General features: G+C 32.1%; 1 protein-coding gene across 1 annotated transcript; it reads right to left on the reverse strand.

Moving 5' to 3' along the window:
- Nucleotides 1-3,385: 3,385 nt before the first annotated feature.
- Nucleotides 3,386-9,934, reverse strand: LOC129309236 (putative ABC transporter C family member 15). Its single transcript, XM_054950702.1, is given in 11 exon segments — nt 3,386-3,842; nt 3,943-4,182; nt 4,438-4,501; nt 4,588-5,108; nt 5,279-5,573; nt 5,675-5,712; nt 5,715-5,838; nt 5,937-6,548; nt 6,632-6,718; nt 6,862-8,288; nt 8,661-9,934. Coding segments are annotated over 11 exon segments (4,398 nt in total). The 5' UTR covers nt 9,502-9,934; the 3' UTR covers nt 3,386-3,693.
- Nucleotides 9,935-12,991: the final 3,057 nt, after the last annotated feature.

Genomic DNA, 12,991 nt, shown 5'->3' on the forward strand with positions numbered 1-12,991 from the left:
ACTCCAACCTTAGGGCAGCGTGATGCCCGATCATACACATTGCGCCAAGTATTGGTTTAGGGTGAAGCGCGCCAGTCACCCCATGTGCACAATGATATAATATGATATATATATATATCCATTGCTTTTATCAAACACTTTAAAAATTTTCTAAAAAAAAAAAGGAAAAAAAAATTTTAAATCCTTACACTTTGCTCAAATTTTATTATTAGTCCCTATACTTTTATTTTTTAATATGTTAGGTTCCTCTATGAATAAAATGTAGGGATATAAAATATTAAAAAATAAAAATGTAAAGATTTAAAACACTGAAAAAAATAATGTAATGACTAATAGCAAAACACAAGTAAAATATAGGGGCCTAAAATTATGTTTTTTCAAAAAAAATCTCACATACTTTTTTTAATATAGCTATTTGATTGGATCATATTCGAGCATTGTTAAATTTAGTTGAGGGATAACTCTTTCAAAAGACATTTTCTTTCAAAGATCTTATGTTTAAGCAGGCTTTTTTATAAGGCTATATTATTGGGATAGATTCAAACATTATCAATTTCAATTGAGAGTAGCTCTTTTAAAATTATTTACTGCATTCACATCAACATATTTACTAACTAGATATCACGATAATTTTATAAATGATTCTTTCTCCATATTTTGAACATTATTTCAATAAAGAATTGTTATGACCAGCTGTCAATCATATTAACCAAAACACTGCAAGTATTTTTGAAAATTTCCATTTATAATATTTAAATTTTTTTTATTCACGCATCTTATATGCTAGCTTCACATATCTTTTATGACAATTATATATTTAACATATCCTTCAGAACCAAATATTATCCCTTGAAGTATCAAAGTCTCAAAATTTATTGAAGTAAATAATTTTAACAATTAGATTAATTTACATGTTTAACTTGATATATCAACCTATTAATCCGAAAAAAATTCAGGATGATATGCTTTTTTTATCTTTTTCATGCTTAACGCAACACCATTGATGAAAAAGCTTAATCTAAACTTAAAACATAATTTAATAATTATAAGAAACAAATCACATGTCTTTACAAGAAAGTCATCACTATCTAGTGCGATCGCCAACCATATAACAAGAAATAATTATAATTCAACAATGGTGTTGATTGAACTTTGCAAATAAAATTAAAAAAACTTCATACAAATAATGCAACCTATGATAAATAAGATCAATAACTTCTAGTGAACTAATCCTCTTCAAACCCTTTAAAAAACCTATCAAGACTGCAAAGATTTGCATGAACTAAAAAGAAGCCATAAACACATTACTAATAATTACAAACTACATTTGTATCAGGAAATCAATAGAGTAAAAGAAATTAGAAATCTCAACAAATTATATAATATACTTGTAAATCTTGTGTAATCAAGCGAATGCACCAGATTGCAGGATATCGTTTATTTGATTGATAAGTAATGGTTGACTCACCTGAAACTCCTACACAAACCTTATCATCTATGATCTTCATCAAATTTTGTCCTGTGATCAGCTTTGATGAGAGTAGTCTATCTGTCACCCACTAAGTTCTCTACTATGATCATCAAATTTAATAGTTGAACTTTATATGCACTAGTTTAAGAATTTTGATATGTTTTAGTTGTATGAAAAAATTAAACTCTTAACATTCTTTGCATCTGATCCCACCATGAATGAAAGCAAAGAAGAGAAATCATCAATTACTCATATGACAAACCTAATTTTAGATTTAAGAGTATTATCAATAGCATTGATTTATATCTTAGGAGGATAGTTGATTTGTGACCGAATGCAAACATGATGTTAGGCGAGGATTGTTTTTTTAAAAAAAAAAAAAAACAAAGGTTGGAATTCATGTACATCGCTGTAAGAATCTTTAGTTCTCTAATTAAGAAGTGAATTTTGATATGCTTTGAATGATTTGAACTATTTCAAAAAATCATCATTCATATCATCATTAAAAAAAAACAAAATGCATTATGTTTTATTCTATTGAAAGGCCCAATTATTTAATTTGATCAATCATATAAGTGGAGGCTACAATCTGCATATATCAATAAATAATGTTTGCATATCCATTTAATAATATCATTAAAATTATACATGAAAATTAAAGAAGGTATACAATATAATAAAAGAAATTACAAGGATTCGAATTTCGACCCTCCGGGTGGAAGGAAACTTCATCTACAGATAAAATACGAAAACCAGCTATTTTAATGTTATATTATTGAAAGATCAATATATGCGTGTTTGTCCTAGGTGAAAAATCTATTACTTAAAATATACATTTCAAAAGAATATTATTTATAAAAAAAATTAAACAACATAATCCATTTCAAAAAAATATACGAAAAATTTTAAAATCTAGCTAAATGATTAAAAGAAAATTATTCATTATAGAATTTGCTTAAATAATCGTTGTGATATGTGGGGAACCATTTGTCATAATGGGAGCAACCTTGAGTTGGATTTGGATTTAGTTCACAATGAGTGCTTCAATTATAGCTATTAATTATATCAATAGTTAAAAATTATTAAGATTCATTTTTTTAAAAAAAATCAAAACAATATCTGAACACTTACTCTCCCCTCCAAAATTTTGAGATTTAATACTTTTTAAGTATTAAATGATAATTTTTAATAGCCATTCAATTATATCGAATCATTATAATCATGACACATGAAATACTTATTTAATGAGTGGACTTACGCTATTTAGCAAATCCAAATCCTTCCCATTTTGTTGCCTTCACATTTTTGTTGCCCCAATTCAATGGGGGGTGATATATGATTTTATATTCTATCAAAAATTTTAAAATTTGACACTTTTTGAGTATTATATGACAAAATTTTTAATACCCATTCAATTAATTATCACACTATGTGAAACACTCATTGATTGCACATGTTAAGGGGATTCCCATCGTTGGGAATAGTTTCAAATGCAAATGATTAAAGAGGTATTTTAGGAAAAACCAAAACATTTTTTTGCAAATAACAAACTTAACTAATTTCTTTAACATATGTAAATTTGTAACCTAGTTCCTACATTTAGGACCTGTGGAAGCATATGATAAATTGAGTAATACTTAGTACTTGCTTTTTCTAGTCTTTTTGCGATCATTTTCCAAAAATGAGTACCTTCTATAGTTTTTTTATTGTCAATTTTAATTTTTTTCTAGACTAATATTTAATCGTATCAAATAAATAAACAAGCAATTCCATCCGGGGAAAAAAAAAAAACAAATGATAGTTATAGTTATAGTCTTTCATGCATTAATCCTTACTCTTTTTGGTTAGCTGCAAGGAATTTTGGTGTCTTGATGAGAAGGGCCTACTAAGTGCATGCTTTGATTACAGTAAAGATAATCAGATATTCAATCCTTTTATTTCAAGCAAGAGCTATATTTTCATCATCTATCATTAAGATTATCAACAACTTCAAATGGAATAAATGTAATGAACTAGACTGTTATTATATTAACAGCAAATTTCACTAACAAGTTATAATATTCATCAGAATTGAGACACGAGAAAAGCAATCGACGCGTGCCTAGGTCAAGCTCCCTAATCTAAGTTGAGGTGTTCACCATCCTATGTTAACTAATGTCATAATTAAAGATGCTTAGCAATCTACCCCTTTGTTATGTACGGTTGAGATTTGGTTTGTGATATCATGAGGACTTCCTCTCTGTCCTCAACATTGTATCCTTTTGGCAATCACTTTGGGTTGATCTCCTCAAGAATTCGGATACTAGCTTTGAGAATGATGATGAATTGTCCTCCAGCAACTTAGCTGGCTGATCAAACTCTGCAATCTTCCCTGTGTGTATGTGTATGTATATATCAGAATATTAGCACTCATGGTACAATACGATATAAAAGATACATGTTCTTCACTAAGAAAATGAATCCACAAATACCTTCATCGAGGACCAATACAAGGTCATTATCAATAACTGTAGGAATCCTATGTGCTACTGTAATGACTGTACATTCACTTGTCTCTTCTCTGATAGTATTTTGAATCAAATTATCTGTCACCGTGTCGATCGATGCAGTAGCTTCATCAAGAACCAAAATCCTTCTCTTCTTTAATAGCAGCCTTGCAAGACAAACAAGCTGCCTTTGTCCAACACTCCAATTCTCTCCATTCTCAGCCACTGCAGCATTGTTCAAATTCAATTAAATTTCAAACTGATAGTTGCATATATTTTGATGATGTTATAAAGAGATACATACTTTCATGCATTTAGAAAGAGAATAACACAAGAAAATATGAATTTATAGGGTCCACATCTCATTATCACCAGATCCAATGTTTTCTTTCTATCTACCTATGAATTCACCACCTACATTTACTTTGATGAGCATAGAAGATTCCAATGAACGTAGATATCACTTGCTTATATTTGTACCTGATGCATCAAGAAGTCTTGGATCCTTTCTAACTATATCAGCAAGATGGCACTTACTGAGAACCTGGACAATCAAGTCTTTTCAGTGCTGAGATATATATATATATATATATATTAACACTTTTGAGAAAGAGTTCTCTTGATGCTAACCTCCCAAAGTTCTTGATCTGAGTGTTGATCAAGAGGATCCAGGTTGTTCCTTACAGTACCTTGAAACAAAGTAGGATCCTGAGGAATTATACCAAGCCTAGATCTTAAATCCTTTAGGCCCATCTTGCAAATATCTACACTATCAATGAGTATCCATCCTACTGAAGGTTCCACCACACGGAAGAGAGCTTGCACTAAAGTGGATTTTCCACTTCCTGTCCTCCCTACAACTCCAATCTTCCTGTGTCCTGGAAAAGTGCAAGTGACACCTTTGAGAACCATAGGAGCTGCAGGATCATACTGTATATGAAGATTATGAAGTTCAATTTTCCCCTCCCTTGGCCATTCTGGTTGTGGCCTACAATCTTGAATTATCAATGGAGCTTCACTTGGTATCTTAGTGAATTGCAGTATTCTCTGAACTGATATCATTTTGTTTTCCACATTGCAGAGGTTCCATATCACCCAAGCCTGAAGAACACTCAAGTTCAAACCATAAGTAGCTACCAAACCTGCCAAGCCTGAAAATTTGACAAAGCAATTTGTTGTTTAACAATTATAGTAACCCGAGATTAAAATTGAAGTGCAAGTTATAGTCCTTCCTAAGAGTTAGTTGTTGAGGATTCAGGTAACAATTTGTTTATCTGATACATGAAACTGCTAAGTAGATGCAAAGGGAGGAGGAGCTTACTGGGGTCAATGGCAGAACTTGGCAGTGTTACCAAGATGATGAGAACAAAAAAGAAGACCAAGTTAAACAGGAAGTTTATTCTAATAGATAACCATTCCATGGTGGCATAATTATGAAATGCCACACAAGAATAATCATCAATTAGAGTCATAATTTTCCCATAAAATCTTTGCTGTTGATTGAAACAACGGATTGTGACCACCCCGGCAATTGATTCTGAGAAGTGATGCAAGATAGGAGCCTTTCTGATCGCTACCATTCTAGCCAATTCTCTCGCAGTAGTAATGTAATAAGCCTGCAAAGGTACATATTTCCTTCATAAAAAGAAAATTTGACTGTAGAGGTGGCTTCCTCATGACCTACTTTGAATTCGTATGAAAGGTCGATATAATTTACCTGATACCAGATGGAGATCGCAAGCACAACAAAAAGAAAAGAATGACTTGCCAAGCAACCTGAGACATTAGAATGATGATACTCAATAACTGGATAAGTGCAAATACAAGTCCAGCTAGTCTGTATGGTATATCTGTGTCAACTGTACTTTGATCTGTGGAACACTGCAATGAAAAAAAAGCAATATTATGAATTACTACAGCCAATATGCATAATAAGTAAGTAAATAACTACCAAGTTAAGAATATTAGTGGAAACCGACCCTATTCAAGATTCTGCTTGAAGGGGTGGCATCAAAAAATGAAACAGGAGCTCTGAAAACTGACGTAATCATTTCATGATAAAGACGTTGAGCGGTCTCTACAGCAATTTTTGCCATGAAAACAGCCCTTCCCAGTATGAAGATGGAACTGCCACCAGATAACAGAACAAAGGTCCCCATGAGCGTCCCTTTACTGACACTGTCTCTTTGTTCTGCAGCCCAAGCAATCCAATAATTGCTTCCCATTTGCATTCCTTGAAATAGAATTTGGCAAAGGAGAATAACGGGAACAAATGCGCCTTTATAAGCAAACGTGACAAAGGTTGAGTAAACACTCCAATCAACCCGACCCGTCTCTGCTTTCTCTTCTTTAGTTCTCTCCAAATGATTCCTGTCTTCTTCAGAGTTCTTAATAAGATTTGTTTCAGCTACTTCAATTTGATGTACCTGACATGGTGTACAGTTGTTGTGTAAGGATTTATCCTCGTGGCATGGTCTAATTTGCTTTATTGTTTCCTTGTGAGCAGCCATTTGATCAACAAGTTCACGAGTGTGACATGCTATCAGATCTTTATACTTTCTCGACCCAACTATTTTTCCTTCTTTCATTACCTACCGACAAAAAGTATATGGACGTTCAGAGTTCATAAACTTATATAGTTTCTTTGAGGAAAGAAATGTGCTAAGTAGCTTACCAAGACAAGATCTGCAGCTTCCAAAAATTCCAGTTGATGTGTAGCATAAACAACTGTCTTCTCAGATAGAAGGTTTAAGAGACATTTCTGCACGACAGTGAAGCCCATTAAGACTTGCGCTCGTGCGCGCGCTCGCGTGTTTTTTTTTTTTTTTTAAGAAAATAAGAATGAGAAAAAAAAATCTCTATAATTATAAGTAGTTATCCTTTTGGAAAATAAGTACTAGTTACCTTAAACAAATGGGTTCCAGTATGAGCATCAACAGCACTGAAAGGGTCATCTAGGAAATAAACATCTGAATCATTGTAAACAGCTCTGGCAAGTTGAATTCTCTGTTTTTGGCCTCCACTTAAGTTTATGCCCCTCTCCCCCACAATGGTCAAATCCCCATCTTCCCACTGGTTGATATCCTGGTGCAAAGCACAGCATTCCAGGACATTGTTGTACAAATCCGTGTTCATTTTCCTGCCAAACAGTATATTTTCTCTTACAGTCCCCGATTGAATCCAAGGACTTTGGGGCACATAACTTCTATTTCCACATACTTTAATTCCTGCCCCTGAAATCCTTGGAATCTCACCAAGCATACAGCATAGCAGGCTTGATTTGCCAGACCCCACTGATCCACATATTGCAACCTTTTGACCTTTCTCTATTGTCAACTTCTCTGTAATTTGAATAGTTGGTTTATTGTACTGATCATCAGCTTCCCATGAGTATTCGCCTGGTTTGATTTCAATGGCAACATCAGAACGTGTCGATGTGGGCTTGGCCGTGAATTGCATTTGATCCTCTTCTCTAATGAACTCTTGGATTCGATCAATTGACACTTTTGTTTGAGCTATCATGGAAACAAGCTCAGGTAAGTTGTAGATTGGTTCTTGCAAGATACGAAAAGTTGCCAAAGCTGAGAGAACTGTGGCTGCTGTTAATTCTGTTTTCACCATTATACAGACACCAAAAGTGACCACAGAAACAAGAGTTGGCGATGTCCAAAACAGAAATGTCACTGCTGAGCATGTATACAGATATCTCTTAAGCCAGCTCTTCTCAGTTTCCCTAAGCTGAAGGAGCTTCTTCAGAAATGTGGATTCCCATGAATGCAATTTCAAAATTCTCACGTTCTTTAGTATCTCTGAAGTCGCTTTAATCCTTGAATCCTTAGCTTCCATGATCTTGGAATGAAGACTTTCTTGCTTATTAGCCATGGGAGTGTTGCACACCATGACCAAAACAGTGACACCAAATGCAGCAATGGAGGGTGTAAATCCTAAGTTCCTGTACAAGATAACCAAGGCCAACACAACCTGAACTGGAAGCAACCATACTCCATGAATGTACCAGCAGAAATCCCCAATCCTTTCAACATCCACGTTGATTAAGTTTATGATTTTGCCATGTGTTGGTCCACCACACTTGATTGACAATGATTTGATATATATCAGACCCGTGAGAGCTGCACGTACTTGAATTCCTATTCGTTGAGCACCAAAGTACCATTGCCTTTGAGTTAGCGATTCCAGAGTCTTCGCCAGGAAGAAAATGAACGCCAAAATTAGCCCGTAGTAGATGCTTGAATCATTATAATTTCCCGATAGGAAATTCACGAAGTTTGTGATCAACAAGGGACCCATGTAAGAGGCCATGGTGTTAACACCTGCCCCAAAGAAATAAATATGATTGATAAAATTTCAAGTAACAAAACGATGATGCAGATAATATGTACTAAAGAGAATAGAACGAAGAGGAAAAATATAATATATTTTTTAAACTTTTTCCCTATGCCTGGACTTATCAGTGTTTCATGTACTGTATATGTAGATTCGCCTTATCTTTTTTCAATTTTTTAATCCTTGAGGGACTAAAGTGTGGCGATTGAAAAATTGTTATGGTCATGGATTAAATTATATATTGTTTTAGATCCAAGAGCACAAAAGTTGCGTCCAAAAAAAAAAAAAAGGACACAAAAGTGAAAAACATTTATAACTCAGGAACGAAAAATTATATTTCCAGATAGAATGAAATTTACCTGCAAAAACTGCATTTAAGGTCAGGGATTTCCAGATAGAATGAGCAATAGCTTTCGTCAACGAACCCTCTTCAATTTTTTGTTTTCGGAGTGAATCTTCCAGCATGGAAGAAGCATATTCTGCAGTTTCAGATTGGGGAACCGGAGGGATATGAGGAAGTTCAAGTTTCTTAATCTGACCTCTCCTGAAAATAGGATTCAGCCATCGAAACGTGAGCTTGCTCCATATTCCAGCATTTACGAATGCTTCCTTATCTTCTTCTTGTTCTTCTTCCTCCTCCTTTTGAAGCAACACTTGTTCAGATTCACTGCATTTCCTCGCCCATATAGAAGGCAGAGCATTGAACCAGAGAAGTAACAAGAGAGGAAAGGAAACGAAATCCACCACGTTGTCCTCTGACAGAAAGAAAGACAAATCCAAGGATTTGAAATTCTTGATGACTTTCACAGAAACGAAGAATGAATCCAATACAGTGGCGTAGAACCACCAGAGAATCAAAACGAGAGGCCACGTTCGATTTTCGGCGCGTATTCTCTTCATGGAGTATAATGAAACCAAGGTCGCTAAAACCCAAGTGAGAGCCAACGAAACAGAATAATACGACACAATTTTCTCCGTCCAATATTCATGAAAGGCAAAAGCGAAGATCAAACCCGAAATAAGAACATGAAAGACAAGCGTGATTGTGCAGAAAACTGCGAATCGTTTCGGTACGTATTTCAAATACACAACACCGCTACGCCTACTTTCTCTTAAACTATCAACCAAAACCCATAACAACACAGCGATGAAGAATGCCACATTGAGTATACCCAATGGAGCATCAACAAGAAGAGCCATGGATAAAAAAGTGAGTAGTAATCAGAACATTACAAGGATTGGTTCTTCGTGAAGGTGAAAAGCCAGAAAGGCGGCCAAAAAAAGAAGTAGGGACGAAGAAGACAGAGAATCGGCATACGAATATGACAACAAAGACGGTAAAAACAAAAAAGAAAGAGACACAGCACAGGCGATTAGGCAGTGCAGGTATGAAGAAAGCACGTGGGATTGTGGATGAGAAAGAGAAAGAGAAAGAGGATTAATGGAGGAGAGAAGGAAGGAGGAAGATGAAGATGAAGATGAAGAGTGAGTAGCGAGACAGAGAGCGGCGGGTTCCACAGTGAGCACTGAGTACATCGGATACTTGCTTTTTATACTGAAGAAGAGACCAACCGAATCTGTGTTCTAATCCTTACCAGATCTTTCCTCCTTCATGAAAGACTTCGTCGATCATATATGAATACGAATGTGAATTGAAATGAGATTTGAGAGAATAAAAGTAAATAAATTTTAATAATGATCATGAGGATTCTGGATCTTTTTTACATTCATGTAAGAGATGTGAATGTATCAATAACCGTCAAATGGAGTGAAAGATTAAAAATAACAAAAAAAGGAAAGAAAAAAAAACAGGGTTTATTTCGATTCAAATTTCATGATTTTTTTTTTTAAAATGAAAGAACTGCCCATTAAAGCGGAATATGGTTAAATTTGTATTTGGAAGTATTTGGCGGCACTAGCACGGATACATAATCACGATTACCCCCCCCCCCAAAAAAAAAAAAAAAAAACTTCCTCCCTCTTTATTTATCCTTGTAGGATAAATCACATGTACCAAGGATGATAGAAAATCAATGCAAAATATATGTGCCATTTTCTGTTTTAAATTTTTACCCTTCATTTAATACCATAATTGTAATATTTACTACTACTTTGTTCAATATTATAAAACATTTTTATGTAAAGTATTATGTTAAAAAATATATTAGGTATTTTGGGTCTTTTGATATGCAATTAATGATGCTTTTTAAAAAAGTATCTTTAATTAGAGGTTTTTTAATAAAATTTTTTAATTCTGACACTTTATAAGGATAAATATTAAAAAACATGTAATTTTAAAGAAAAACTAATTTTTTGGTTAAAAAAGAAGAAGAAGAAAAAGAAGACAAACTAATTCATTGGATAATGCTTTATAATATTGAACAGAGAGGGTAAGAAAATTTTTTTAAAAGAGTATTAGTAAAAACAAGTAAATTATTATACTTAAAAAATTTGATGCAAGACAAGTATCTAAAAATAAAATAAAATAGTAAATTAGAAAAAGTAAGTAAAAATAATACATGAAATGACAAAAAAAAAACAAAGAAATGGAATAAAGTCATGGAAGAAATAATTGGAATTGAGTAATAATTGGAAACTGGACTGGACCGGGTAGTTTAATGGAAAAATCAATAAACCAATGCTTAGGCCTAACTGGAATTGGGTAATAATTGGAAAGTATGAATGACAGATAGATCCCAGCGAATTAATAATAATTAAGTTGTTAATAAAATTTATTTAAAAATAAATTATAATTATCAATTCAAATAGTTATAAATAAAAAAATTATGTTATAATTTGAGAGTTATATTTAATATTTAAATACTTATTTGTAATTAAAAATTTTATAATTGTAATTATTTGAATTGTTATTTTTCAACTTTTTTTAAAAAAATTATTAGAGACTTGACTATCATTAATTTAATATTTTAGGACTTAATTGTGATTCTCCTTAATTGGAAATCGGACAAAACCGTTGAATGGGAAGATTTTTTTATTATTTAAACCATGTTTAAAGCCATATTTTATGCATTTATTTACACACACTCTCTCTCTATTATAAGAAAAAAAAGAAATATTAATTTTCCAAACAAAAAGGAAATACTGATGAATAAATATTCAATAAATATGAAGTATATAGTAAAATTATAATTTATAAAATAAATATACACATTATAAAAATATTTCTTTTTTATCTTTTTTCTGTAAAAAATCCGGTATCCTGAGTTTGCCTAAGGACTTTATAGTATAAAATAAAACTTATTTGAATCTTTTATATTTTATTATTAATTTGTGTCCTCTTTTTTTTTATTTTGGCCTGAAGTGTCCTTTTTATTTAAGATGGTCAACCAATATTTAAAAATATATTAACTTAGCTTGTCAAAAAAAAAATATTAACTTAATCATGACCAATCCAATCAAAATGTCTCTATGCAGCCATGAATTGGTTCTCTGGCCAATTCAACTGCTAAGTTTGGTTATTCCTACAACCTTATTCCCTTTCTATTTATAAAAAAAAATTATATTACACAGTTCAAAAAAATTAATTAATTATATTAATTGTGTTTGAAAATAAAAAAATTGAATTATAATATCTTTTATTAGTTATATTAATTATTTTTATGACTGTGAATATAAATTATAAGAATTAACTTAAGAAATTTATAATAACTACTTACTGACAGAATTGATTTTGGCGTACTTGCTAATAACTAGAGAAAATTGAGGCGTAAATGTTAAAGATATGAATTGTAATAATAATACATATTCTTTTTCATTTAATTTAAGGAAAGTAATTGTTTTAAGAAAATTTTGTGCATTGATTGATTCAAGTTATTTAATTTTCTCTCAAAGGTAAAAAAATTCTTTTTTTACATACTTAATAAATTTAAACTCTGCAATGAATTAAACATTTATAATATAATTTAAAATTTTAATGCCCAGTCAAGTCATCTATTTTTCCTTAAAAAGATTACAACTATTAATTAATCATACGTTGGGTGGTAGCAAGGAGTACGTGATATTTTTTTTTTTTGGGCTTTTTTGCCAGATTTTTTAGGTTCAATGGAAGATTATGGAAGACTTTTGCAAAACAACCCAAGTAAAAAAATAAATAAATTATTTTTAAAAAAATATATCGATGAATATCGAAAATTAATTACTTCCCACCCTACATAAGGATCTTCTATCAATTGTCTTGTTTCCTGGGGAAAAAATATTCATTGTCTTGTGCATTAACTAAAAATTTCCTTTTTTAACCTCATTAAATTGGGATTATTAAATTTTGGCCAAAAAAAATTAGGATTATTAAATATACAGTTACCATATCAGAAAAGCAATATGGTGTATGCACATTTAAAAATAGTTAAATTTTAAACATATTTGTTGATCTTAATTCTATTTCTTAGCTAATAGAAAATAATTAGTTATTTCTCATAATGAGGTTCCCAAAGGAGGATCATGGAAATTTCATACTTTCTTAGTCAAATTCCCCTCTGACCGTGTAACATTATCTCAATTGAACACAGTTCATGGTACAAGAAAAAGAACACCACTATTTAATTTCCATGCAGCCCTGAGAGTCGCGGCGCTGAAACTCAACCCGAGTTAGTTGGTTAAACAAGTAAACTGGTAAAACTACTGCCTAATTCATTCAAGAGATTTAAATAGGTTAACATATTGCATTTTATAA

Source organism: Prosopis cineraria, unplaced genomic scaffold (genome assembly GCF_029017545.1).
Source record: "Prosopis cineraria cultivar Desert tree isolate PC_DT_omini unplaced genomic scaffold, ASM2901754v1 PC4, whole genome shotgun sequence".
Classification (NCBI taxonomy): Eukaryota; Viridiplantae; Streptophyta; class Magnoliopsida; order Fabales; family Fabaceae; genus Prosopis; species Prosopis cineraria.